Genomic DNA, 24,122 nt, shown 5'->3' on the forward strand with positions numbered 1-24,122 from the left:
CTCTTTAACAAACTCGAATGGTTACTACTGGTTTCACATGACAAACACATAGGAACACACACATAGGAACACACACACGCACACACACACACACACACACACACACACACACACACTCACACACACACACACACACACACACACACACTCACACACACACACACACACAATGTCACTTTGATAAGGAAGAATAGTCTTAACCCAATGTGTCCCATACTAACATAGGACTACAAAAATGGGTTGGAGTCATTTTTAAATGGAATACAAAGATTTATTCCTTCCTTTTTTTGAAGATGGTGTATAAGTTTAAAAGATTGTTTTTGTTAATGTCTTATCAAAGTGTTTCTTAATCATTTCTTTTTTCTTTCCTTTTGGTATTTGTTTTTATTGAAGCAAACATTTGACAGGACAGTGCGGATACAGTTATAGGACATTTTGAAGATCATTTTTTATACAGAAAGGATAAAAAAGGGGGAAAGGAGAGAGAGAGAGAGAAAGAAAAAAACAAGGCTGTGTTGTTGTGTTGTATATTATTATTGTTGTTGTTTAACTATTTCCTAGACCCTGAGGTAAAATAGGCAATATGAGGTACAAGTAGATTGAAATTGAAATAGCAGGAAGCTGCATTTCTTAATAATTTGTAATCAGAAAAAGTCATTCAAACGGACACAGCACAAGCTTAGACCGTATCTAGTTTCAATTTGACATTACTCACATTGTTAAGAAATAGTTTTTTAAAAATCATGAATGGACCCAAAGCTCCTGAGCAAAACAAATCTATCATGGGATAAATACTGTATTTTTTATTTTATTGAACTGTCTGGCAAAAATTCCAAATTGTGTAGCATTTGTTTGTTCAATCTGTCATCTGTTCTGCTGTGGGAATCCTCCTGTTCATGCAGGCAGAACACAAATCAATAAACACGTCACTGTGCATGGAGGAGCAGGCTCTGGGAGTTCTATCAGGTAAATGGATAATGAGTCTCACCTGTCAGCTGTGCACAGGGGAACCATTTCCCTGCGACGCTGTGACAGGAAGCCAAGCAGAGGTAAAGAAAAAGGAAATTGTGTCAATCAGAGCGGATTGATTGTGAACAGTGACTGGGGTCGACGTTGATGAATTCCTCCTGGCGTGCGGACAAAACAATAATTCACATGAGCCAGAGACTTGACATGCTTTGGGATGTGCATCGTCTCTAAGCTGTCATCCTCAGTGCATCAAACCATCTGTTGACGACAAAAACCGCTGCCCACTCAAATCATGTGTCGCCATTTACGCTTCAAAGTCTGCAGATGGATATTAAAGCCATTACATCACCGTTCGTCCAGATGATACTGGATAATCAGTGCGGCTTTTAATATTACACGTGGATACCTGCAGGGGTCTAATCACACAGAAGCTCATCTGAACAGTGATTTGTGGCCAAACTAAGGACATTGACTGGCGCTCATACCTCCGCCAAGGCCGAACAAGCTGGCCTAAAGAGAAAGAAAGTATAGAAACCATTGCATTTATGTGGTTTCTCATCCAGATAAGTGACTTACTTTTAAAGAAATTGGAATCATTGCTGTGCATGTGGAAATTTATTAAAGGAATTTCACATTAACAAGGTACATACAAGAGTAGTATCTCTATAAGGACATTGACAGCATATAAACATCCAAAATACAGAATTTTTCTTTTGGTCACATAATGGAGTTTCATTATTTATAATTCACTTTAGAAATATAAAATATATGAGATTATTCAAATCCAAATAAACTTTGACAACACAAGCGATACACTGGCGCCAGGAAAGCAAAACAAAGAGGATATATTTTAACCTAATATGTGTTTAATATTACAAAGAAAGCTATATATCTTTTCATATAAATACTGTATTGGCGTTGCAGTACAAGTTCTGCTTTTGGTTCTTTAGTGATGCGTATTGCCCTGAAGTAAACACTTTCAAGTATTCAATCCCCTCGGAGGCTTCTCAGACAGTTAATACATGAGATGTCTAACACATAACAATAAGTCTTAAATAGCACAAAAATAAACACATGTTCAAACTTTCATGGTATGAGAGTTACTGAGCATCTCTAAGTTTTCCTTGATTCGCTCAATGGCCTTATGACTTGTTTGTGTAAACCCTCATCATTCCCTCTTTGGGCTCTATGGCTTTCCTAAAACACAACATTATTTACAGTAGAGGCTTAGAGAAAATACAAAGATATACCAACGATTCTATTGGTTTATACAGAGGCAGAGGACAAATTAAATATAAATATGGTTACACATCTATAGATTTACAACAATAGAGGGTTGATAAAGTGCAGAACGACAGTGAAGGGACATGATAACAAAAACTCACTCAGTCCAATTCAACTTCTCTCTCCAATTCATCTCATCCTCAGAATTCAGTGCTATGGGGACAAACTGTGTAACAGCATGTACACACAGATGTACATACAGCAGATATACAGTAGATACACACACACACTACAATGTCTGTACTGGAAATCATCAAGACATTGATACTGATTGCTTTAGGTGGTAGTTAAGTTATATTGCTGCTGATGAACAGATTGATCGCTCATTTTGTATTCTGAAGGTGTATCAGTGCAGCTCTGTTGCACGAGGCAAACATTCCAATCTCACACATGTATGTCGTCTTCAGTTGATGGATACATGTAGTTACTTCCTCTGACTGCAGTATTAGATCTCACCCGTAGTGCTGGAAGGATTCCCTGGTATTAGATCAGATCAGATGGCTGTGGAAATGTTAGCAGAGATTCAACATGATTGTAATTCTGTTCTCCTGGCAAATTGTTGACAAATAATATTGTACCATGACATTCTGAGGTCTCAGTTGGCGTTCCAAGTATTTCCAAAAGAGCCCTTTGACATCTCGTCTGTGATGTTGATGGTGGGCGTTATCCCTCTGTGGGAGCAAGAGGAGGGATTAGAACAGAGGATATGATGATGTGGCATTTACAAACAAGCTACTTACTAAACTCACTTACTTGTACCCTTCTAGTGGCACTTGCTCAACTCTGTCTTCTTCCTCCAATATACTCTGTTCCTCCTCCTCCAAAATTGACAGACAGACAGTTTAAATAGATATATAGATTCATATGTGACCACAGTGAGACATGTATGTGGTGAATGTACCTCCTCCACTGAATCCTCCAGTTTCTTCTTCTTGCTCTCTGGCATGAGGTCATCCAGCCAGCTCAGCTCTCGCTTGGTGAAGAAACAGTCCAACAGCTTCCTGATAAACACCAGCGCCAACACCTGTGGGGAGGACACACAGAGCTGAGGTCACACCATCACGCCATCATACTGGAACTTAGAACTACTCAAACAGAGGGTCAAACATCAGAGAAGGCCCGTCCCCACGGCGGGTCGCTGTATACACGCACCATCATGGGAAAGACAATGGCAGCCCTGGAGGTCTTGATAACCCACAGCAGGACCAAACAGCTGAGTTGGATGATGGTGAACAGGTGCACCTTCCTCAGAGGAACGTGTCTCAGATAGATGAGGTCCGGCTGGTGCTTGGCTGGCATTCCAAACAGTGTCAGACGGTCAAAGAACTAAAGGAGATCAGAGATAAACAGAAAGCTTAACATAGATACTCTTGAGCTATTACATCACAAAGCTTTATATTGCGCATTGGAGAAGGAGGCCCACTGTCCTCCTCTCAGATTTCTACTCTCTACTCTGTGCGTAATGCAAAGAAGACGAATGAGAGTTTACCTGTATGCCTCTGAGGGAAGAAGCTCCCATGTAGAGGAAGACACCATACAACACAGGCATGGGAATGAACTACAGGGACATGAGAATATATTTATGTTAAACAGACCAGGAAACATCGAAAGTGATCAACCTTCCAAGAAATACTCAAAAAGACAGAGCGTGCCTTACCTTGAGAACGGATGTCATGAAGACGGAGCAGCCCATCAGGACGAAGATCATGAGGCCGGTGAATCGTTGCTCTCTGATACCGAGAAACCTGGGCTGCTCCCCGGGAGCGGAGCACTCCGACTCCAGCTTCAAGCTGTTTACGTGGGAGATGGAGAGGACAGTGGCTGCCACGAACCAGGGCAACCCCATCAGAGAGCACACGCCAAGCATCAGCCCCACCATGAAGAGGTCCAGGTGGTACCCACAGCCTTTCTGTAAGGGGGAGCGGAACCAACAGCAAACTTGAATACTTCAGATATGTGCACATTTGATAGAACACTGACCAGTTCATGCCTCTAAGTACCTTCAGTTTGTGTTCCTTCCTGTTTATGATAACCGCTGTGATCTGCTGGTCCATGAAAATAAGGATGGTACAAAGCAGAGCTGGGACGACCGTTATCACTGCAGTCCACCAGGGGTTGGATCCCAGTGGGTTGATGAACCAACCACGATCATCTCTGGTTGGCTGATAGGAATTAGTAATAATAGCATTTGAACAAAGATCAGTATATTATTTCTCAGCATGTTAATAACATCTGGAGTTTCTGGTAATGAGTTTTATGGTGTCGCTCACCTTAAACACACTGGGAACCTTCAGCTTTGGAGAGGGGATCCCTAAGGCGTAGTCTATCAAGACCATTGTGAGGATGGTGATGAAAACTGCAAAATCACTAATGAGGGCCCTCACCTGAGAGAGAAAGAAGACTTCCAAATGCTCCCCTTTTTCTATCACGCAGTACCTACACGTGGCCACTAGAGTGTACCATCGCACTGTGCTACAAAGCCAAAGCCAGATTTTGCAGCGATGATACATGTGGGCAAAGATCATAATGCACATTAGTGGTGTTGATGAGATACGATGCACAATACCTTTGTAGGAAAGTAATTGCTGAACTTGAACTCCTTGAGGAAAGCAGACATGAAGACCGTACAAAAGAAGAGTATGACACACCAGAAGAGCACATCAGGAATGTAGGGTCCGTGGGGGCCACAGGCGCTGCCCACAAACTCTCCTTGCTTTTCAATACAGTCCTGCAACAACAGGAAGGAGGATCACAGTAGGATCAACATTACACTGAATCTTCAAACGCGTATGTTCATTGTTACATTGTATTTGATATCCTTCTTTACCTTGACCTCCAGAGCTTCCCAGTAGATCTCTGAGGCAGTGATGTTGTTGCTCTCCCAGTACCTCATGGTGCCATTGGTGGGGTCAGCAGGCTCAACGCACGAACATCTGTGGAAATACATGAACAGCTGGGTGAATAGATATTCTGTCATCTGTGATGGCCTGACGTTCAAGAAATGTTCTTTAATGACTCATTATTCTATACATACGAGTACAGGGTGAGTTTCTCCAGGTTGTTGTTTTTGTTAAAGGGGAAGTGCTCTCCCAAGTGCATTAGTTTCTCCAGGGCCTCATAGATGAAGATGATGCAGATGAGTGACGCGAATGCTTCCTCGGTAAAACGTGTGATATAACACACGAGGGAACTGGCATCTGTGGCCACAAGCAAAATACAAAGGAAGGCCGTCCACAGCCCGATACAGGCTCTCAGTGACAGATAGGATAATCCATACTCCCTATATGGAGACAGGAAGGAAAGAATTACCTTGGAACAGAGCGATATTTAATATCAATTCACATCATATATTGATTATTTGCCTTTTACAAAGTGGAGGATTGGAAGAAGTCATTATCATAGTGAACCATATACTGTAATCAGAACATTAAAAGGTCTGCTGGAAGGCAGATGTGGGGGAGATGGTAAGCACAAAGTAATCATAAATAGAACATAGAGCTGGAACGCTGATATGCCCACCATAAACATGACCTCATACCATAGAGTTTTAGAGCCACCAGTCATGTTTGTAAATGGATGTGAACAAAACATTGGAAAGCCATCTCACTATGATAGAAGACGTACAGTACCTATAGCATGATCAGCACTATGTAGTTGAATAAAATCCACACTGCCCATACCTCCACCATGGCCACATTTTTTTTTTTTTTTCTGGTTCTATTCGAGCAAGTATTAAAGATTCTTGCATAATTTATCTGCATCATTCAGTTGCGTGTTGCATGTTTCTGTTCTATTTGTTAATGTGCTATGATGGGATAGATTTTTAAATTTTTAAATAAAAAATTAAAAATAAGTTTTATTTTCATCATGCCTCCACAAAATCTTTTCATAAGAGGTTCACAAAATGTCAACATACTTGCAGAATTTGAACAATATCTTCTCAAACACAAGCACCGGCCCTGTGCTGCCCAGGATGGTGAGGGGCTGCCCGGCAAACAAGGAATACGCTATTCCTGTCAGGGAGGCTCCAAACAGGGATTCAATGGCACTCTGAGGACAGGAAAGGACAGAGATTACTGACAGAAATCCACTTCAAAATCTTAACCACGCTAAACTAGAACTACTCTCAGTTTACATCTAGTTTTGTTTTGCTGTGAGACTCACTATGCGTCCCTCCGTTGCCTCGCCCAGTAGTCCCCCAAAGGTGATGACGGGTGACATGCAGGCACAGTAGAGGAACAGGAAAGAGGCCACACACTGCAGACTCAGAGCATCAGTGTAGTCAGACAGGTAGTGAGGAATCTTTCGCTTGATGTCTGCAACAAGACCACCAAACAACCTGGGGAGAAAAGACAGAAGTTAAGCTTTAAACATTTATTTTGTATTTTATGACATTCATCATGATAGGACTTTATATAATATATATTACATATAATATATTCATGTAAGAATCTACTTGCAAATAGAGACCTTGCTGTAGTAGTAGTTGCTATGGAAACAGCTTCATAAGTGCAACTACTACTGAGGCTGAAAAACAACAACTTTAACCTCAAATACTGTTGCCAATTTGCATTAAATGGTGCGCGATGTAGGAATCATGTCGAGCATTTCTGGCTGGATGGATCTAAATCCGTCTCTCCCACCTTCCAGTGCGCTGCAGCTCTGGGCCCCCGTGACCACCGTGCTCCTCTTCCTCACCGCCATCTGCTAACCCGTTAGGTAACATGTTACTTTTCTTCCTGTTCTCCTGTTACAATAAAAAATTAGACACACTTTAGAAACCGATGATCGGTTTTGAGAAAAAATAAAATCAGAAGAAACTTTCCACCGACCTGAGAGGGGACATTTTTGGGAGGTTCGATCCGTATGGACGGGTCCCATTCTCCAGGAGGCAGGACTGTGACTTGATCAAGGAACTCATCAATCCCAGCAATTAAATCATTCCTGTCTTTAGCCTTATAGGCAACATCATGGAAAACCTGGAAATGACAAAAATATCCGCTCCACAATCAATGACTCAGACTTTGACTGAGTTGTCTGGACAAGATCCGTCAGTTTCCATCCGTGAATGTAACACAACTGCCATTCCAAGTCTGCATATATTAGTATTTATATGTGTGATAATGATAAAATAAACACAGTAGCAGAAAGATGTCAGTCTTCTATAATTATTCTGACTGTTGGCAGAGAAACACCCTGTCCACCACAGGGCTCACACACAAACATGCTCATATTTATAGACAGTTTAGCTTTGTCATGCAGTCAATCTAACGTGTATGTTTTTGGACTTAAGTAGCAAACACACACACACACACACACACACACACACACACACACACACACACACACACTGAGCGGCATCCCGTCCTGTAAAACATCTGATTCCATCAAATCTGTGCTGCTTGTCCTGTCAGCAGTGATCATGAATGACAGCTGACAAACAGAAGGATTGACTGACTCATCACCCGGGGAATTTCATTATAAGCTTCGACTTGTGTTTCACAATGAGAGATGTTTTATCACTTAAGGAATTACATAAAATATCTGTTGTACTGTAAATTTATGCAAATGGCCTTGACTCACTTAACAGTAGGGAATCTGCAAATGACATCTGATTCATATTCAAATCACTGCATAACACAGCTTGATCCTTTGTGAATATTCTTACCTCATCTGTCATAAGTGTTGCCATGGATCTCCCTATCTCATGATACTGAGGCCCTTTTCCAAGGGGGCCTAAGAGAATAAACAGGAACCTGAAGGCAAAAGCATAGATTCCTGGTTAGATATGAAACAAAACGGGGTGCAGAGAAGATGAGAGTTTGTGGGATCAGTCTGTAGGAACCTTGTGGCGATGGGCACCTCAGCCAGCCCGCTGAGCAGGACGGCCGGTGAGAGGCGGACGAACGCCACCACTGGCTTACTAAGGTAGTCCAGCTCTCCCACTAGCACGTTGCAGGCCTCTGCTCCTACCGGGATCTTCTTCATGAAATGAAGGTCGATCTGAGAGGGGAAAAAGAGGAAAGAGCAGCTTAGACATTGTCCTCGTCTGATAGCTTATGGCGGTAGCAGCTTTGACTGGAAGGAAGCTGCAAAACAAAAACGCATTATCCTTATTGGAAATTTCATTCTAGTCATTTTTTGCGACAGTAAGCCTCTGAGGAAGAGTTCTGCTTGCTATCTGGGCTAAATTCAGCTCAGCTTTTTTACTACTTGGAATATATTATGTAAGATTATGGTCTGATACGCAGACTTTGACTGTATTTCTAACAAACACGACCCCTTGAACACATCATCTTAAACCTGACAGAGGCGAGAAGATGATCCTCTTACAGCCTAATCTGCATCCCACGCTTCACTTCAATACAACTGCATTATACAGCATTTTTCAACATTAGAAAGTGTTGATTTCCTGGTGATAATTATGTGGAGTTGACAAGTGTTGCTTGGGGTGTTGTTATTCATATGGCTCTACACCGCCTGTTCCAAGCTAGCTATTTTTTTCTTACTTTGATGGCTGGTGATTTACATAAACACTGGCTGGGTGAGGAGTTTTCATATTCATAAATTTGCCCCCATCGAGCCGGTGAACTAACCAAGCGACTTATTGACAGGACTAATCAGAGAAACAGCTAATCAGGAGAAATTCACAGCATCCACCAATGACAAAGCAGCTACTTTCAATACAATGTGAAGTTTTCTTTCTTGCTGCTTAATTAGTTTATTTTTGTCTGTGTTTGACAATTAAATTAGGTTACATCCTTCCATCAGGGGCCACACACACACCTGACTCTCATTTACATACATATTCCACACCTATAGTATAGTGTTTAGAATCCCTACATGGTGAGATGTGTTGTGTTTGTTGTATGTTTTGCTGAAGGTAAGTGATGGAGGAAACTAATTGGGTGGGTAATAAATGGCCTACATATAAATGGTATACTGGCATTTTTTTCAAGCATTTTGTAATATATTTCTTATACCTTAGTGAAGTCCACTGTGCTGTTCTCTCTACTGATGTCCCCCTTTGACTCTGGACACCCTAAGTGAGACTGGGAGGACATCAGTTGACCTGGAAGAGACAAAGTTACACTAATTGATGAGTGATAACTAGTAAAACCCCTAACAGGAAGCAGATCAGAGTGTTAACTTTGCGATCCCATATTGTGATGATTCTGCTGGGAACTGTGACAGCGACTAAATACGTATTGCCATAGAGAAAGAAATGTGTGAAGATCACTGATGAATAATGGCGGACAGCCTCTACCATTGTTTTTGCTTGTCCACCCAGTCTTTCTGTACTGTTATTGTCTGGTGTAAACATGATTATTAGTCCCAATCGACCTGACAGATCTGGCTTAATTTCTGCTTTCGTTAAACAAGAGGGTCAAAAATTAACACTAATTACAGCGTTTAACGTGTTCGCAGAGTTTCAAGAGGAGCTTACCCGTGATTGCTGCTTTGAAAATAGCACAGCATCGCTACACTGGTCATTAACATGCATGTTGATGGGCTGCTGGAATTTTTAGAACGCCAGGAAATTGCTGTTTTTTGGCATTCAAATCAATCACTATGACCTTAACAAAGCTTCAGTTAACAAATATCAACAACAAATCATCAAATGTTTGCTATGTGTAACCTGTGACAGGAGCAGAGGAGTATTGTAATCAGTGTAGCACATGCTGCTTAGACTGCAGGGAGGCTGTGGGTGGTGGAGTGAATCTGTAATGAAGCCAGGCTGCAGCTTATTCTCACTATGAAGCCTAGATGCCACATTAGCATTGGCGTTCACAGCATTAGACACAAACACATCGTGACCGTTCAGGCTCCGGCTTCCTCACCGTTCTTGTCTAGGTGGAGCTCAGACGCCCGGCGGCCCATGTCGGCGAACGAGCGGACGATCGGAAGCCGGTTGGACAGCTTCTTCTGGTTCTGGTGATGATGCTGCTTCAACAGGGTCACACGCACTTTCTGTCTGATCTCATCGCCCAGAGGGGAATATAACTCCTGGTTGTCCAGAACCATGTCTGAAAACACACACACACACATACAGTAGCTGAGCTGGGTCACTGCCTCACAGTTTGAGAACCTTTGCATTGACCACAAACAGGAATCCAACTTCTCTTGAAATCTTCATCTTGTAATTTGACTTTAAACTAAAACTATCTCAAACAGTCTCCGTTGCAGTATTGTTACCGGCTATCTCCTCCAGGGTACCGGCCCTCATGTCTAGCAGCACGGTGCCGTTAATGATGCAGTGACGCAGCTCAAACAGGCTGTGTAGAGACAGAGTGGCTACGTAGGGTTTGCTCCATCGCTCCCCACCATCCTCCACATCCTCCTCAAACTTCAGCCACCTGCAACAGGGGTTAGAGGTCAGAAGGCAGAAGATCATCAAAGCAATCTGCAATCATTTTTACCATTTGTACTCCAAATCAATATTTCAGTGAATTGATAATTACGTATAATGCAGCAACATCAAGAATTCTATGACAAAGGAAGATAATTCCCTTGCAATTATAACGATGATATCTCTCTGAGTAATTGAAATGTAAACGTGGATGCACACAGCTGCGTCGCTCATCAGTGTAAGTGGGATCACCAGCATCACTGTCCCATTCAATCAAAGCTCTCAGTGACGCCATGTAGGTCATGAAACTGTGTAAAGTCCCGTACCGGGCACTTTCCCTCCATTCACAGTCCTCTCCCTCCTTCTGGCAGATCTCATCCAGCTCTGTGAAGAGGTCGTGAGGAAGATGCTCCTCGTCGTCATCCTCGGCCCCCAGCAGGAACTGCACCCTCTGGGAGGGCGTGTCTGAGGAGAGCAAAGAGCGAGAGAGGTCAAGGGTGAAGAGACAATAAACAAAGGCGTAACCGCTATGAAACATAATGTAATACCATAAACGGGAGACTCTCTACCCTCAACCAAGGGGAGGGTCGGCCCCCTGCTCCTCCGCTTGTGTTTGTTGCCATGGTGACGGTGGCTGCGGTGGCTGCGCTGCCTGGTGTTGCCTAAGGGGACGTGGACCCCAATGTAGAGGGTCCTGTGGCCTGGAGAGGGAAGAAGACCATCAGCAGCAACGTGCACAGATATAAATTTAATAATAAAAACATATAACTCTGCTTTACTCAGTTAAGCCTTCTAGAATGTTCCTGGATTTGGACTGCTCAAACAGAAAATCCAGAGTAGTATTATGTTTACTGATCCTATATGTTATTCCACATTGAGCATTAACTTAATGCTGCCTGTTTGGTTTGTACATTGAAACATTATCAGAATCATGCGTGCGTGCGTGCGTGCGTGTGTGCGTGCGTGCGTGCGTGCGTGCGTGTGTGTGTGTGAGTGTGTGTTCAGTCATAGGTCCAGGGTCCTTTAGTTCTGCATATTTCCTCTTCAGGTGTTGTAGTGAGTCAGCAGCCGTGACTGTGACTCTGACTGTGACTCTGACTGTGACTCTCCATTCCAGCGAGGAAGCCACAATAATATTTGGATCTTGGTTTCCTACTGGTCATGAAATTACTGATGCGAGCACCGCACTCGCCCACAGTTTCCACCTCCCACCTCTTTTGAGAACTCTGACAAATGAGTGAGAAGCCAAACACTTTTGCTCTGCAGCAGCCTGTCCTGCTTGCAACCCTGAGTTTCTCCCCAGCAAAATACCTTCAAGATCCTCCTGCTCAAAGTTGCTTTTCTGCTGGAAGCGAGTTCCTCCTGTGTCCACCACGGCCTCATTGTCCTTCTGTGGACACACACACACACACACACACACACACACACACACACACACACACACAAAGACAACCATATTACCATCAAGCACAACACCACAATGTGTTTCCCTTTGCTGTTGCCTTAAGAAAAACATTACATAACACAAATAACATGACTAAGAAGACACACAGTGCGTGTCCTTAAATAGCTTCTACAGCTTCTAATGGCCTTCAAGCATTGTGCGCATGGCATAGAGAGTTTATGGATTACCCATTAACCATTCGAATCCCGCAGTTGCCATGAAAACTAATTAGAAATCTTAAGAATCATCAATCGATTGGACCACTCTATACATTCTTCCTCCTCCACACACAAAGCTTAAACTGAAGCTTTACTCCCATTTAATGTGTTTACTTTGCATATAGGCCTTCAGCATTCCACTCCTCTGTGTATTCACGAGCGTGTGTTTACGTTAAACATTATACTTCAGCACCAGTACACTTGGAGAGAGAGAGAATTGAATGATCTTGGAGAGAGTGATCGAGGCCGTCTGAGGACAATTTTATAGATTTGATTCTAGGCAGATCGCTGAGAGAACAGTCATCCTGTAGTGTGAATGTTTGCCTGCTTATGTAACACCCAGGAAAGGAGATGATGAGGAAGAGGAGGGTGGTGAGAAGACTGCAGAATCTGAGCACAGGATGGAAACAACACAACGCTCACTTCCTCCGTCAGTATCTATGTATAAACGAAGAAGAATCGCCGGCTTAAAAACCTTCGGTGCGACAGTTACATCCATCCTAATAATTCTATGTGTTGCACTGAAGTTCACCATTTTGTAGCTTTTCAACGTCGATCCATAGACACCTGGGAACGGCAACACACCATCACAACCTCGGCATGAACATTCACAGCTAAATAATTTACGTTGTTTATTAGAGAGCTGCAGTCAGGAACACGGACATGCTAATGAGGGCCCCGGGGGTCTCCACGTTGATCCACCTTCTGAATGTGTGGCAACATATTGAGGTGAGGTATTTGACCACTACTGTGAGTGTGAGTGTGTGAGTGTGTGTGTGTGTTTGACACCAGCGGCGTTCACGCTCGCACCTTTAAAGTAAATGCAGAAAAGTGTGGCACCAACCTGAGAAAGGGAAGAAACTGTAAACACCTGCGTTTGTTTGTCTCACTCTTTTAAATGGTGTGTAGTTATATAGCGCTTTTATCTAAAGTGCTTTTTAAGGCGCCAACCTAAACATTAGGAGGAGTAAGGAGGTTCAGTGTCATTGCTCAAGAGCGCTTTGACAACACTCCCTATACCTTCGAACCCTCGAAGCCGCAGACAACCACTCTACCTGCCACCCTCTTTTGCAATGTTTAATGATAATAAAATCTTTCATCTGCCCCAGATTCTGCTGTAGAATAAAGTCCAATCACACAAACACAAACCCTTGACCACCAGTTGACCATCAAAGCTTTATGCTAATGGAGGTCAGGGCTGATCGGGCCGCGTGGCGGCTGATGGTGATAATCTGTCTATACAGGTTACACAGAGGTCACACAGCTCAGCATCCCCACTCAGATTAAACTGCACCCATAAAGCACATCCATGAATCAGGCCGTGTTAGATGATTTGCTGTGTTGATGTTTCTACAAACAATACTGATGTTCTGGTGTTAGAGCTCAGCCTCACTCTCATCAGATTTGCCATTCTGTCACAACCTGTACAAGAGGAAGAGACATGATCGCCCCTGAAACATAAATTAGATGATGAATCACAACATAAGCAATGAAACGTGGAGCTATTTATAGCTGCACTCATGGCAATTTACATACAAGTGTCTGAGACATGATGTCCTCTCCTCCTACACCTGCTAACTGTGACGAATTAGGGAATGAGGTGTGTGTGTGTGTGTGTGTGTGTGTGTGTGTGTGTGTGTGTGTGTGTGTGTGTGTGTGTGTGTGTGTGTTCTGTGAGCTTTGTCCTGTCTTGCTGTCAGATTCCTTATGTCTAGAACCAAAAATACGATGGATATGGATCTCTGATTTTTGATTCAGTTTGGAATTCCACTTATAAAGGGATCAGACCATATTTAAAACCAGTAGAAGACATTAGGCATGAGGCATTCTCCACTCCTTTAAAGGAACCAGATTGGGTGGTTTGGGCTGAGGAGACCACGGGCCAGATCCAGAATGTGCTGGATGGCTTGTACAGTATATCCCATCTGTCCTGGAAACATCTTGGAATGAACCAATTGAGCTGGAGGAGTTGCAGGATGCAGCTTGGCAGAGGGACGTTTGGGCAACTTAGCCCAGCATGCAGCCTGGGACCAGGTGGCAACAGGCAACATGTCAGGTTCAACCACAAACACACATTCCGACATATCCGGTAGACTTTCTGAACATTGGTGTACCCAAAAAAAGAAATGTTGAGTGAATGTTCCTCAGCTAATAATAAACTGCTCACCAGCAAATTCACAGTCAAGCAGAAAACTGGAGCAAACCATAACAGCTCAAGTGGCATCACAGGATGAGCCTGACACTTGGATCTGATCCCTGCAGATGGCTCGGGAAATTTTGGAGCCCATCAGTCGCAGCCGTAATCGTTAACTGCCTCAGCTTTCATGTGGAGCAAAATGCTCAGTAATCCTCTAAATGTTCCTGCTACAAACTTAGACCTCCTATAAGAGCAAACACATTAGGGCTGAGTTCCATTTTGTCTGTGAGAGGCTTTAAAGCTCTGAGCCGGGAAGACTTGGTGAATTCCACCCATCTCCAGAGTGATCTCAGCTAAATCCTCTATCGCACTTGTGTCACTTTTCTCCTGTTCTGAAGCTCATGTTAGACACAGATAGAGCTCACAGATGAACCTCAGTTCCAACCCTCCACTAACCTCACACTCAACAAGTAAACAACGCCAAACCAGATGCTAGTTTAACAAGTTTAAATCACATGTTATAATGAATGAAGATCCAGAGAGCCAAGTCTTGTCCTACCTGACCGTTGAGGAGCCAAGGAGCCTTAGAGTTTCCAGAATGCATGAGCTCTCCCTCTGTGAGCTCTGCTACATACTACACTGAGCAGCTCAGTGTGGTGGCAGTGGAGTGTGAAAGCTCTGAGCTCTGTGCAAACTCCTTCACCTTCTCCCCTCCATGACTTCAGCACCACTGATTTCTCCTCTCTGTCAATTAGAAGGGAATTTGTGATTGAGCATCAGCAGCTGGTCCCCTGAGAGATTAGAGCAGTGACATCACCGCTGCTGCTGCCCGGCATCTTATCAAAGACAAAGCCTGAATCAAGCCACCGGTCCCTCCCCTCCCTGTCTCTCTCTCTCTCTCTCTCTCTCTCTCTCTCTCTCTCTCTCTCTCTCTCTCTCTCTCTCTCTCTCTCTCTCTGTGTTTTGGGTCATATAACACTGAAGATTAACTGTGAGATATTACTTTTTTTAATGTTCAAAATGTTCCAAATCTTCCATCTCCCTGATAGACAGAGATCCTGTATCAGAGCAGCAGCTGTAGTCTGAAGTCTGCAGAGACACACAATTAAATACTTTTACATTTTTATTGTTCAAATTTAGATCAGACTTCAAAATTGTGAATAAATACAAATAAATAAATCCTGTTGAAAGCATTTGTTTTTGTGTGGGCATGGATATTCCATCTGACCACACACACATACACACGTTTGCTGCATTTTATACAATCCATAATCTTTTCCACAATTTACATTATGATGTGACACTGGTGACCTTTATCAGTTTACTATATTAGTACTGCATCTGTCACTCTGTCTGGGTACAAAGCAAATATAAATCACATACACACACACACACACACACACACACACACACACAGAGGATAGAAAAGTTTCTCATTGAAATATCAAAGAATTGCAGCATATAATACCAAATGTTCTGTGATTATACATTTCTCATTGATGTTTCATTTGATTTAGTTTGCTGCCTCTTTAAACAGAATTTTCATTCCACAGTCATGTAAAAACACAAACTCACAGCCAGTCACTTGAGTACACACAGTATACAACACAGCTTCACCTCAAATGTGTACATCTGCTCATTCAAGATAAAAGTTCAAGTGAAGTTATACAGCTGATCAAAGCTCTGCAGGTATGGCTGCTCTGTTACTATGGTTTCGATCTGATGATATCATGTACGCACCAGAATATACACATGCAGTCAATCTGTTCACACACACACACACACACACACACACACACACCAATCTGCATGCACAGGTCTTCATCTTTCTTTACCGTCGACAGCAGCGGCTCCACCTGCAGGCTTTGATCCTTCGCGTCCATGATCCTCTGCCACAGAAACACCAAAGCCGCGCGCCTGTGTGAGTGTGTGGGTGTGTGTCCGTGTGTGTGTATGTGTGAGTGTATGTCCGTGCGTGAGTCTATAATCCACAGAATATGAGCGCGTGTACAGCGTGTATATAGTCGATCAGAGCGAGTGCGTGAGTTTTAGCGCAGAGAATAAAAATAACATGCGCGTGCCAGCTGACGTGAACGCGCATGGTAACGCGTTTCGCCGTTTTCTGACATTAAAATGGACCGAAGCTCTTCAGACAGCGACGAAAAGTGACTCAGCATCATCAAATTTATTTATTTGTTATTAAAGGGATGATTTTTGGTTCCAGGTTATATATGATGTCCTAATTATTATTAGAATTTAAATACATGTATACATTTTCACGCGCAGTATTTCATACTTAACTACTGAATGGAACAACAGAAAGATACCAAGTCATGGGTAAAATAAATCAGATATAATGATATTATAGAACTGTGTGTATCTGTGCAGCTGTGTGTCGAAGTTTGAATGTATTTACTCTTTTACAGTTTGCACCAAGTCACACACCTGTAAATGTGCTTGGCAACACATTGTAATTAATGGAACATGGTTATTTATGTCCGTGTGTGTATGTCTGTGTGTGTGCGCGTGTGTGTGCGCCTCTCCTCCTCACTGTCCATGCCCATAACCACATACACACCTTGTTATCCTCATAGGGCCCCTGTTTGGCCGCTGACACACCTTTGAGTCTCCATTGGCCAATCAGAACAAAGAGGTAGAGGTCAACAGAATGGATGAGGTCACGATGCTATGGCTGAGCTAGTTTACGTTATTTCACGATCAGATATTAGACAAACACACACACTTGAGTTAAATCTGAATGGATGGATTGAAAGCTGATTGCTATATTTAGCCTCATCTATAAACAGTTCTACACTCTGAGTCGACTGTCTTCTCAGAGAGGCCTCCTCACCATGGGTGGGAGGCCTCTTCAACCAAGGGGCAGCAACAACGGAGGACAACATGGTGTTGAATCTGAAGATCAGAGAGAATCCCAAGAGGAAGTGGGTCTTGATCTAATCAAGCCAGCAGGCTCGTGGCACGTTGGTCCACATTTCCAGCTTGTGTTCAGCTGACCTTCTTGATGCATGTTTACATTTTAGTTGTGGGCTTTTAGCATCTACAGAACAACAAACTGGAACTGGAACTGAAATCATTCATGCAAATGAAAACAGAGCATGAACTGGAGTCGCATGTGATATTAATGTGTTTTTTCCGGTTGAATAATCTGAAACATGATTGCAGGAACATTGCATTGTAAGATTTTACATTCTCTTAAAACGCACATTTCTCAGACGCAACTGCTGTTTTTCTGTTCCTCTGTCTGGCAAAAAAGGACAACAACAGAGCGAGTAAACACATCGCCATATGTCCCAGTGATCAGGTGATCAGTCAACAGTTTATGTTTGCAGTCATCATCTGCAAAATATAGGCCCAAATCCACACACACACACACACACACACACACACACACACACACACACACACACACACACACACACACACACACACACACACACATGCTGGTGAGTACAGCTTATGTGCTGCTAAACTCACCGAGGATCTCAAATCCACAAAGATACAAACACCATGATGCTGTTAAAGATGGATGTGATTTGAAGTGAATGATCACCATAGCAACACATCACGGCGAGTGCGAGTTTTCTAGATTGATTACTAAATAAAGGTTTATTTACTAATAAATAACACTTGAAGGAAAGGCATGATGTGTGTTGTTCCTGAGCAGCAGCGGTGCTCGTAAAGCAGAAGCTGCTGGAAGTGGAGATCGCTGCATCTTCATTCAGCTGTCGCCATCTGGTGTTTATCCCGGGAAGGTCTATCACAGACTGGCGGTGTGTGTCACACACATACACGCACGCACACACACACATGTCACACCTCTTGTGAGAGACTTCACAGTGTAAATTACTAATAAATCCATATTGAGGTCAGTATTAATCAGGTAACTTGTGTGTATAAAAACAGATATTTAAACACGAGTGTTAATAGATAAGACTACAATATAATCGGTTCTGTTTGGGTGATACCAGAAGGATAAGGCCGAGATGTTGCATTAGTGTGTTTAGTGGTGGTTGCTTCTCTGTTCTGGTCCATAGTAAATGTTCACACACTTGTTTTGATGTGTTACTTCCTTTGGCTCCCGAACAGAAAACTTACTACTTCACAGTTTCTCCGTGTGGAGCTTTGACAAAAAAGTTTCAAGTTGTCACCCTCCAAAATTTAGTTGGCACCATAAAGACGAAACCATTCCAACCAAATGTTGCTGTTACAATCCTTATTGTTGAGTCAGAGCAAAGAAATGAAGGAAATGAAAGAGAGGTGATTTTTGTTTTGTGACTATTGTCCCAAACCACCCGCGCTGTTTAAAGAAGATGTGAAAGAAAAGTAACAGAAGTGGACTCAGAGGCCATTACATCACTCTGCAGCTCTTCTTCTGCTCTTTTTGACTCACCATCATCATTTAACTGACCCTGATCCTCAAGTAGGCGTTTTTTGATATATACAGTACATATGTGTGTGTGTGTGTGTGTGTCTTCTGGATAATTCCATAGATTGACAGCAGGTCGAGGCCTTAAAGTGAAAAGCGTCCCTCTAATGTGGAGATGACGTCATACCTGTGAAACCATCGGATAAGGGATAAAAAATAAAATATAAAAATAAATTAGTCCTCATCAGCATGGTCTTATATTTTACATCTCTATAAAAAACTTTAAATCTCAGAAATAGGCCTAAATTGGGTACAAAATTAGTAAAACCCTAATTTAATGACGTTTTAATTCTACAATCATCTCCAATAAAGACATGTGGGGGTAACGTGCTCTGATGCTAACATCGTTTATTATGTTTCACACCACATTACAGCAGATACAGAGAAGTTCACAATAGTATGGCATTATACGGTATGGGGGGAAAAAACAAAAACAACCTGTTCAAATCAAAGAATAAAAATGAGCCTAAATCTACATTACAAACATTAAACAACTCCTTTAATCACGTGTCAAATGAATTTATAGCAGTATAACATCATAAACTTTTACAGTTTGGTAGCCTACATTTTTGATAAAGTACAAAATACTTTTTTTTTTCACTGACAGGGATTATTATGATGAGCCAGCATATGCTACACAAGAACAGATCATGTACAGATTATTCATCTTTACTAACTGAGGCTACTTCACAGATGAGGGTTTGGCGTTTGAAACACTACTCCGGGAATCAAACATAATCTATTAGTGTACATCCATTTACCATCACCAAATGTTAAATACTATGTACATTATATTCAATAATTACAGCGTTGACTTCAAATGTAAAGTGTGGAACAAAGCACCCACACTGCTGCCCGCAAAGAACTGAGGAGAAGGAAAGAATTTACACTTTGGCCATTCAATGTGGAGGTGAGAGTCCCATCTTTTAGATTTTTATGATTATGTTTTTGTTATTTTTGAAGATAGATAGATAGATAGATAGATAGATAGATAGATAGATAGATAGATAGATAGATAGATAGATAGATAGATAGATAGATAGATAGATAGATAGATAGATAGATAGATAGATAGATAGAGAGGTGTAGGTTGGTTTAACTATGAGCGTAGAAACTATAATAACCAATGTCCTTTGTGCAGTTCTTCTCACACTCCCTGGGCGCCAGCATCTCGGACTTGAGCGGGGACACGGCCTCTGACACCGGCGTGGCAGACGGCGAGATTCTCCTCCTCTTGGCCTGTTCAAAGATCCCAGAGTCGCTCGAGTCGATGGACTTGATGGAGGACGGCGTCTCTATCCAGCTCGACTCGGACATGTCCTTGGGTTTGGTCTCCTCCGAGCCGCCGCCGCCCCCGCCGATGGGCGACCTCTCCGTGGGGACGGCGTCTCCCTCCTCGGCCAGGTAGTGGGCACCTGCCCGGCCCCCGATAGAGTTCGCGGGCCAGCAGGAAAAGACCGAGCCGGACTTGCTGTTTACGCCACAGTACTGCGGCGGCGTGCGGCCTCCCCAGCCCGACGGGTCAGCGTAATAGCCAAGGGGCCGGTTGGAGCAGCCCGCGGCCGGCAGGGGAAGAGCCTTCACTCCGGCCGCCGCGTAGGACAGCAAGGTGGCCGCGTTACCGGCGAAATCGGCCGCGTCGTATGCCGAGGCAGCAAAGTCCAGTCGGTTGTTGGCAGGGGTGACAAACCATCGCTGCGGGGGGGTGGCAACAGTGGGATCCTCGCTTTGCTGCGGGGAGAGCAAGCTGTTGCCGAGTGGGACGCTGCGCTCCGTGCCAGGCGCCGTCCCCACGCCAGGGTGGAAGCGCGACTTGGCGTACGTGCTGACAAATTGGTCCTGCAGGAAAGCGCTCGGCATGGCGTATCTCGCACCAGGCACGATCTGTGAACGCGGAGAGTCGCCTGGTGACGGAGTGAGGCGGTCGATGTCGCAGCCTGTGTAGACACTGAGGACACGCAGAGAAAACACACACAGGCGCGTCACGCAAGTTTGCGGGGAAATAGGAGGGAAAAATGTGCAACACACACGTCACTCTGGCACTTTATTGTGCAGGTGGACTCGTTTAATGAAAACAACGTCATCTTTGTTTTTAGATGACAAAGAGCAAAAGCAGGTGAACGCGTGAAACAATGACGTCGTGTTTCACCTGTTTTAAAGCTAAATTAGATATATAAAAAATAGGCCAATATAATAGCCCTATAAATGATTACGATCATCGATTAAACGTTTTAACAATAAAACCTTTTATTAATTTGTAACTTCCCTGCTAAATGTGTCTTGAGGCCCAAAGTTTGAATTTTTTGATTTTCTAAAACCTCAATTATTAATTCAGTTAAATAAATATTTCGATATGAGAATTATTCAGTTATTTGTATGCATATAAATGTTTTAATAATTAATTCACATTCATTCTTTTCAGAATTTAGAAAAAAAATATTGTGTTTTAAAAAACAATATATCATTTATAAAATATAGAAAATCAAAAAGCTTATTTAAAAAAATAAAATAGATGAAAAATGCTAATCAGTGTTAAGAAAGAAAAGGAGGTCTTACGTGTCATAATTGTCCCGGAACCCTTTAGCAAACGGGTTGTGGTCAATTTTCAGTTGAGTAATCTGTGGAGGAAAATGCAGTAAAATGATCAGAGCTCAGAGACAAAAGTGGGTGTGTATGAGTGTGTGAGCGTGTGTGTGTGTGTGAAAGTCAACGCACTGATTTAACACTCCCAATAATCCTTGTTGTGTAATTTCGTATGAAGTCGAATTTGTCTTTTTTTAACATACACCCTGTTCAAATACAAAAATAATTACCATAGCTCTTATCTAATTTAGGATTACAGAAACCCATTTGATTACTTTACCAAACTGATCAGGTGTTCTAAAAATAATAATAACAATTACAAATGTGTGTGTTGAATATTTGATCAGCGCTGAGGTCAAACGTACGTCGGTGTTCTGATAAGCAGTGACTGCGATGAACTGCGTCTCTGTGAAGGTGAAAGTCTGAACTCTGCCCGGTTGGCTGGTGTCCTCCGTCCCGTCCTCGTTCACCTCCACCACATGGAGCCTGGGCTGGTACTTGTGGAGGGACTGAAGAACCACCATCTGGAGAATCCAACAATGGAACAAGTGAGGGACGCGCAAGTCCACACGAAACGGCTGAATTGATCCAGATACACGACAATAATTCCCCCCAATTATCTCAATAAAACTAAAATATATCCTCGTAAATATTCCACCTAACGTATCTCAGATTTTAAAACCATCCCGGGTGGCGAAAAGTAACAATTACGCACTAAAATAACGGAGCGCGATGTTTAAATTCCCCGGTTCCTTTTTGCGGTAGTGATTGCGTAGTCACGGTGCTGATGCGTTACCTGGCCCGTGTTGTTGGAGGCACCTTTGTTGTTTGTCAGCTTCAGCTTCCCAAATGAGATTTCTTGGCGCATCCAGTGCGCGCCGGTGTTTGGCGAGTCCGGGTGCATGTAAACCCTGTTTCCTAAACGGATACAACCACGACACACACACGGACACACACAGATGGAACAAATAATAAAAATGAGGAAAAACAGAGCGATCAGACGGCACTAAAATAAGAATAAATATCTGATAGTTACGTCATGTACCTATTACATTGGTGTCTGCTTTCCCACAGGGCACCCACTTGCCTCCCTGAAACCTCCAGTGGTTCGGATCAGCGAGTATAACATCCACAAATATATTATAGTGAGCGGTGGGGTCAAGGCCGGAAATGTTGAAGCTTAAAAACGGGAACATTCGTCTGAGGAAAACAAACGAACACAATTTAAAAAATCAAAAAAAATTGTGACATTATTTTTTCATTTATTTCTATCAGAACAGAAAAAAGAAGGAGATTAGATCCAGAACTCTACATCGTTTATCTCAAATTATATCTGGATTATGTCGTGTTATTATTATTATTGTTGTTGTTATTATGATGTCCTCTTACCGTCCCTGCTTGGTGATGATCATCTCCGTCTGGTGCCGGTGGAACTTGAGCCACAGGGCCCTGTTGCACAGATACACCTGCGCCTTCCCGGGCACCAGCCCCTGCGCAGAGGAGAACTGGTAAAAAGCGCCTCCCTGGTACGTGTGTCCGTACTGTTGCGCGTAAGGGTAGCCGGCCGCCGGGTAGCCCTGCGCGGACGTGTTAGTCAGCAGGCTGTTGTAAGCTCCGTTCGCTATAACCGGGTGGTGGGTCATGTAGCGACCGGGACTCCCGATAGAGAACGCCGGGTGCGCGGGTCCATGTTGGCTCGGGTACGGGAACATGGCACTGGGAGCTGCTGCGGAGACTGACTGCGGCTGGCTGGACGGAGAAAAGATGCACCTTTCTCCTGCAGATCCATCGAAATTATGACGGATGTCAGAGACTCCGTGAAGATCAGGAGAGAGTTTGCCCCTCTGGACGTCCCCTGATGCGTCCTTGGAGTCGGGGAAATTGTCTGCCTCTGACTGATTCGTCATCTCCCTGGAGTTTTTTTTCTGAGGTGAACTTCTCTCCAGGTTGTCACTTGCACATATAATAGGATGGTCCTGTAACGAGAGCTCAGATCCATCAGAGCTTGCAAAGCCACTGCCCACATTCATAAATTTCTTGGAGATATCTCCCGCTGGCGAGATGCAGTTCTCGACCTGCATAGCTCAGCTGCGAGTCACTATGAGGCTCAACCTATATCACAAGCTTTTTGCTCACGCGTCTTTTTCCCCCCTTAATCTAACGCGATCGAAACGCCTTAGAGACGGTTGGAGTGTATGTGAAGGCGGCAAATTAGCCAATTGACACCATCGAGCAATCAGGAAGGATTTTCTCTCTCCATCACTCCGCGTGCGTCGCTAATGAAACAAGTGCAGCCATTGGTTCGCTTCAGACGGTAATTTAATTAGACGGCGCTTAATTAAGACAATGCGAGGAGCACGCGCGAGCAAAGTGATTTGTTTGTAACGTAGCGCGCGCTGATCAAAAATATCAACACCAAACATTAAGAAGAAAAACAATAAAAGCCTACAAAGTGTGAAAAAGTGCTAATAAAAATTATCTTTTCAATCGTAGTTGCTCACTGACCAAACGCGTTATCTATTTTTGTGCGTTATTTATCTGTTTTTGTACGCTTTGTCCCCATTTCTATGTGTTATCTGCTATTTTTCTGCGTTATTTTTCTGCGTTATTTCCCTGTTTATCGGTGTTATTACCTATTAACCTTACTTACTTGTCAAGCATCTGCGCTATTTCTCCTGTATGTACGTTAT

General features: G+C 43.2%; 2 protein-coding genes across 2 annotated transcripts; both read right to left on the minus strand.

Moving 5' to 3' along the window:
* Positions 1-2,848: 2,848 nt before the first annotated feature.
* Positions 2,849-16,285, minus strand: slc4a10b (solute carrier family 4 member 10b). The gene is made up of 24 exons (XM_076169882.1): positions 16,238-16,285; positions 11,915-11,993; positions 11,152-11,304; positions 10,930-11,068; positions 10,450-10,610; positions 10,095-10,280; positions 9,237-9,325; positions 8,099-8,256; positions 7,922-8,009; positions 7,086-7,232; positions 6,897-7,000; positions 6,418-6,592; positions 6,170-6,303; positions 5,288-5,533; positions 5,081-5,186; positions 4,820-4,981; positions 4,524-4,637; positions 4,254-4,415; positions 3,911-4,162; positions 3,743-3,811; positions 3,406-3,579; positions 3,155-3,277; positions 3,007-3,071; positions 2,849-2,924 (listed from the first exon to the last, which is right to left on the minus strand). The coding sequence occupies exons 1-24, from the start codon at positions 16,283-16,285 to the stop codon at positions 2,849-2,851; spliced, it is 3,210 nt and encodes a 1,069-aa protein (XP_076025997.1).
* Positions 16,286-19,944: 3,659 nt separating this feature from the next.
* tbr1b (T-box brain transcription factor 1b) lies at positions 19,945-23,513 on the minus strand. The gene is made up of 6 exons (XM_076169883.1): positions 22,822-23,513; positions 22,478-22,632; positions 22,229-22,350; positions 21,798-21,956; positions 21,406-21,467; positions 19,945-20,797 (listed from the first exon to the last, which is right to left on the minus strand). Exons 1-6 carry the CDS (start codon positions 23,511-23,513, stop codon positions 19,945-19,947), a joined length of 2,043 nt encoding a protein of 680 aa, XP_076025998.1.
* Positions 23,514-24,122: the final 609 nt, after the last annotated feature.

The sequence above is a fragment of the Genypterus blacodes genome, unplaced genomic scaffold (assembly GCF_046128005.1).
Source record: "Genypterus blacodes isolate CSIRO-AG114 ecotype Tasmania unplaced genomic scaffold, CSIRO-AGI_Gbla_v1 ptg000214l_1, whole genome shotgun sequence".
NCBI classification, from domain to species: Eukaryota; Metazoa; Chordata; class Actinopteri; order Ophidiiformes; family Ophidiidae; genus Genypterus; species Genypterus blacodes.

Coding starts and splice junctions, on each gene's coding strand:
- slc4a10b (XM_076169882.1), bottom strand. CDS start 16,285: ATGGACGCGAAGGATCAAAGCCTGCAGGTGGAGCCGCTGCTGTCGACG. Junction 7,001..7,085: donor CCAAAAATGTCCCCTCTCAG/GTCGGTGGAAAG, acceptor TTATTGTAACAG/GAGAACAGGAAGAAAAGTAA. Junction 5,187..5,287: donor GAGAAACTCACCCTGTACTC/GTATGTATAGAA, acceptor GTATTTCCACAG/ATGTTCGTGCGTTGAGCCTG.
- tbr1b (XM_076169883.1), bottom strand. CDS start 23,513: ATGCAGGTCGAGAACTGCATCTCGCCAGCGGGAGATATCTCCAAGAAA. Junction 21,957..22,228: donor CCTCCAACAACACGGGCCAG/GTAACGCATCAG, acceptor TGGATTCTCCAG/ATGGTGGTTCTTCAGTCCCT. Junction 20,798..21,405: donor TTCCGGGACAATTATGACAC/GTAAGACCTCCT, acceptor GCGTGTCCTCAG/TGTCTACACAGGCTGCGACA.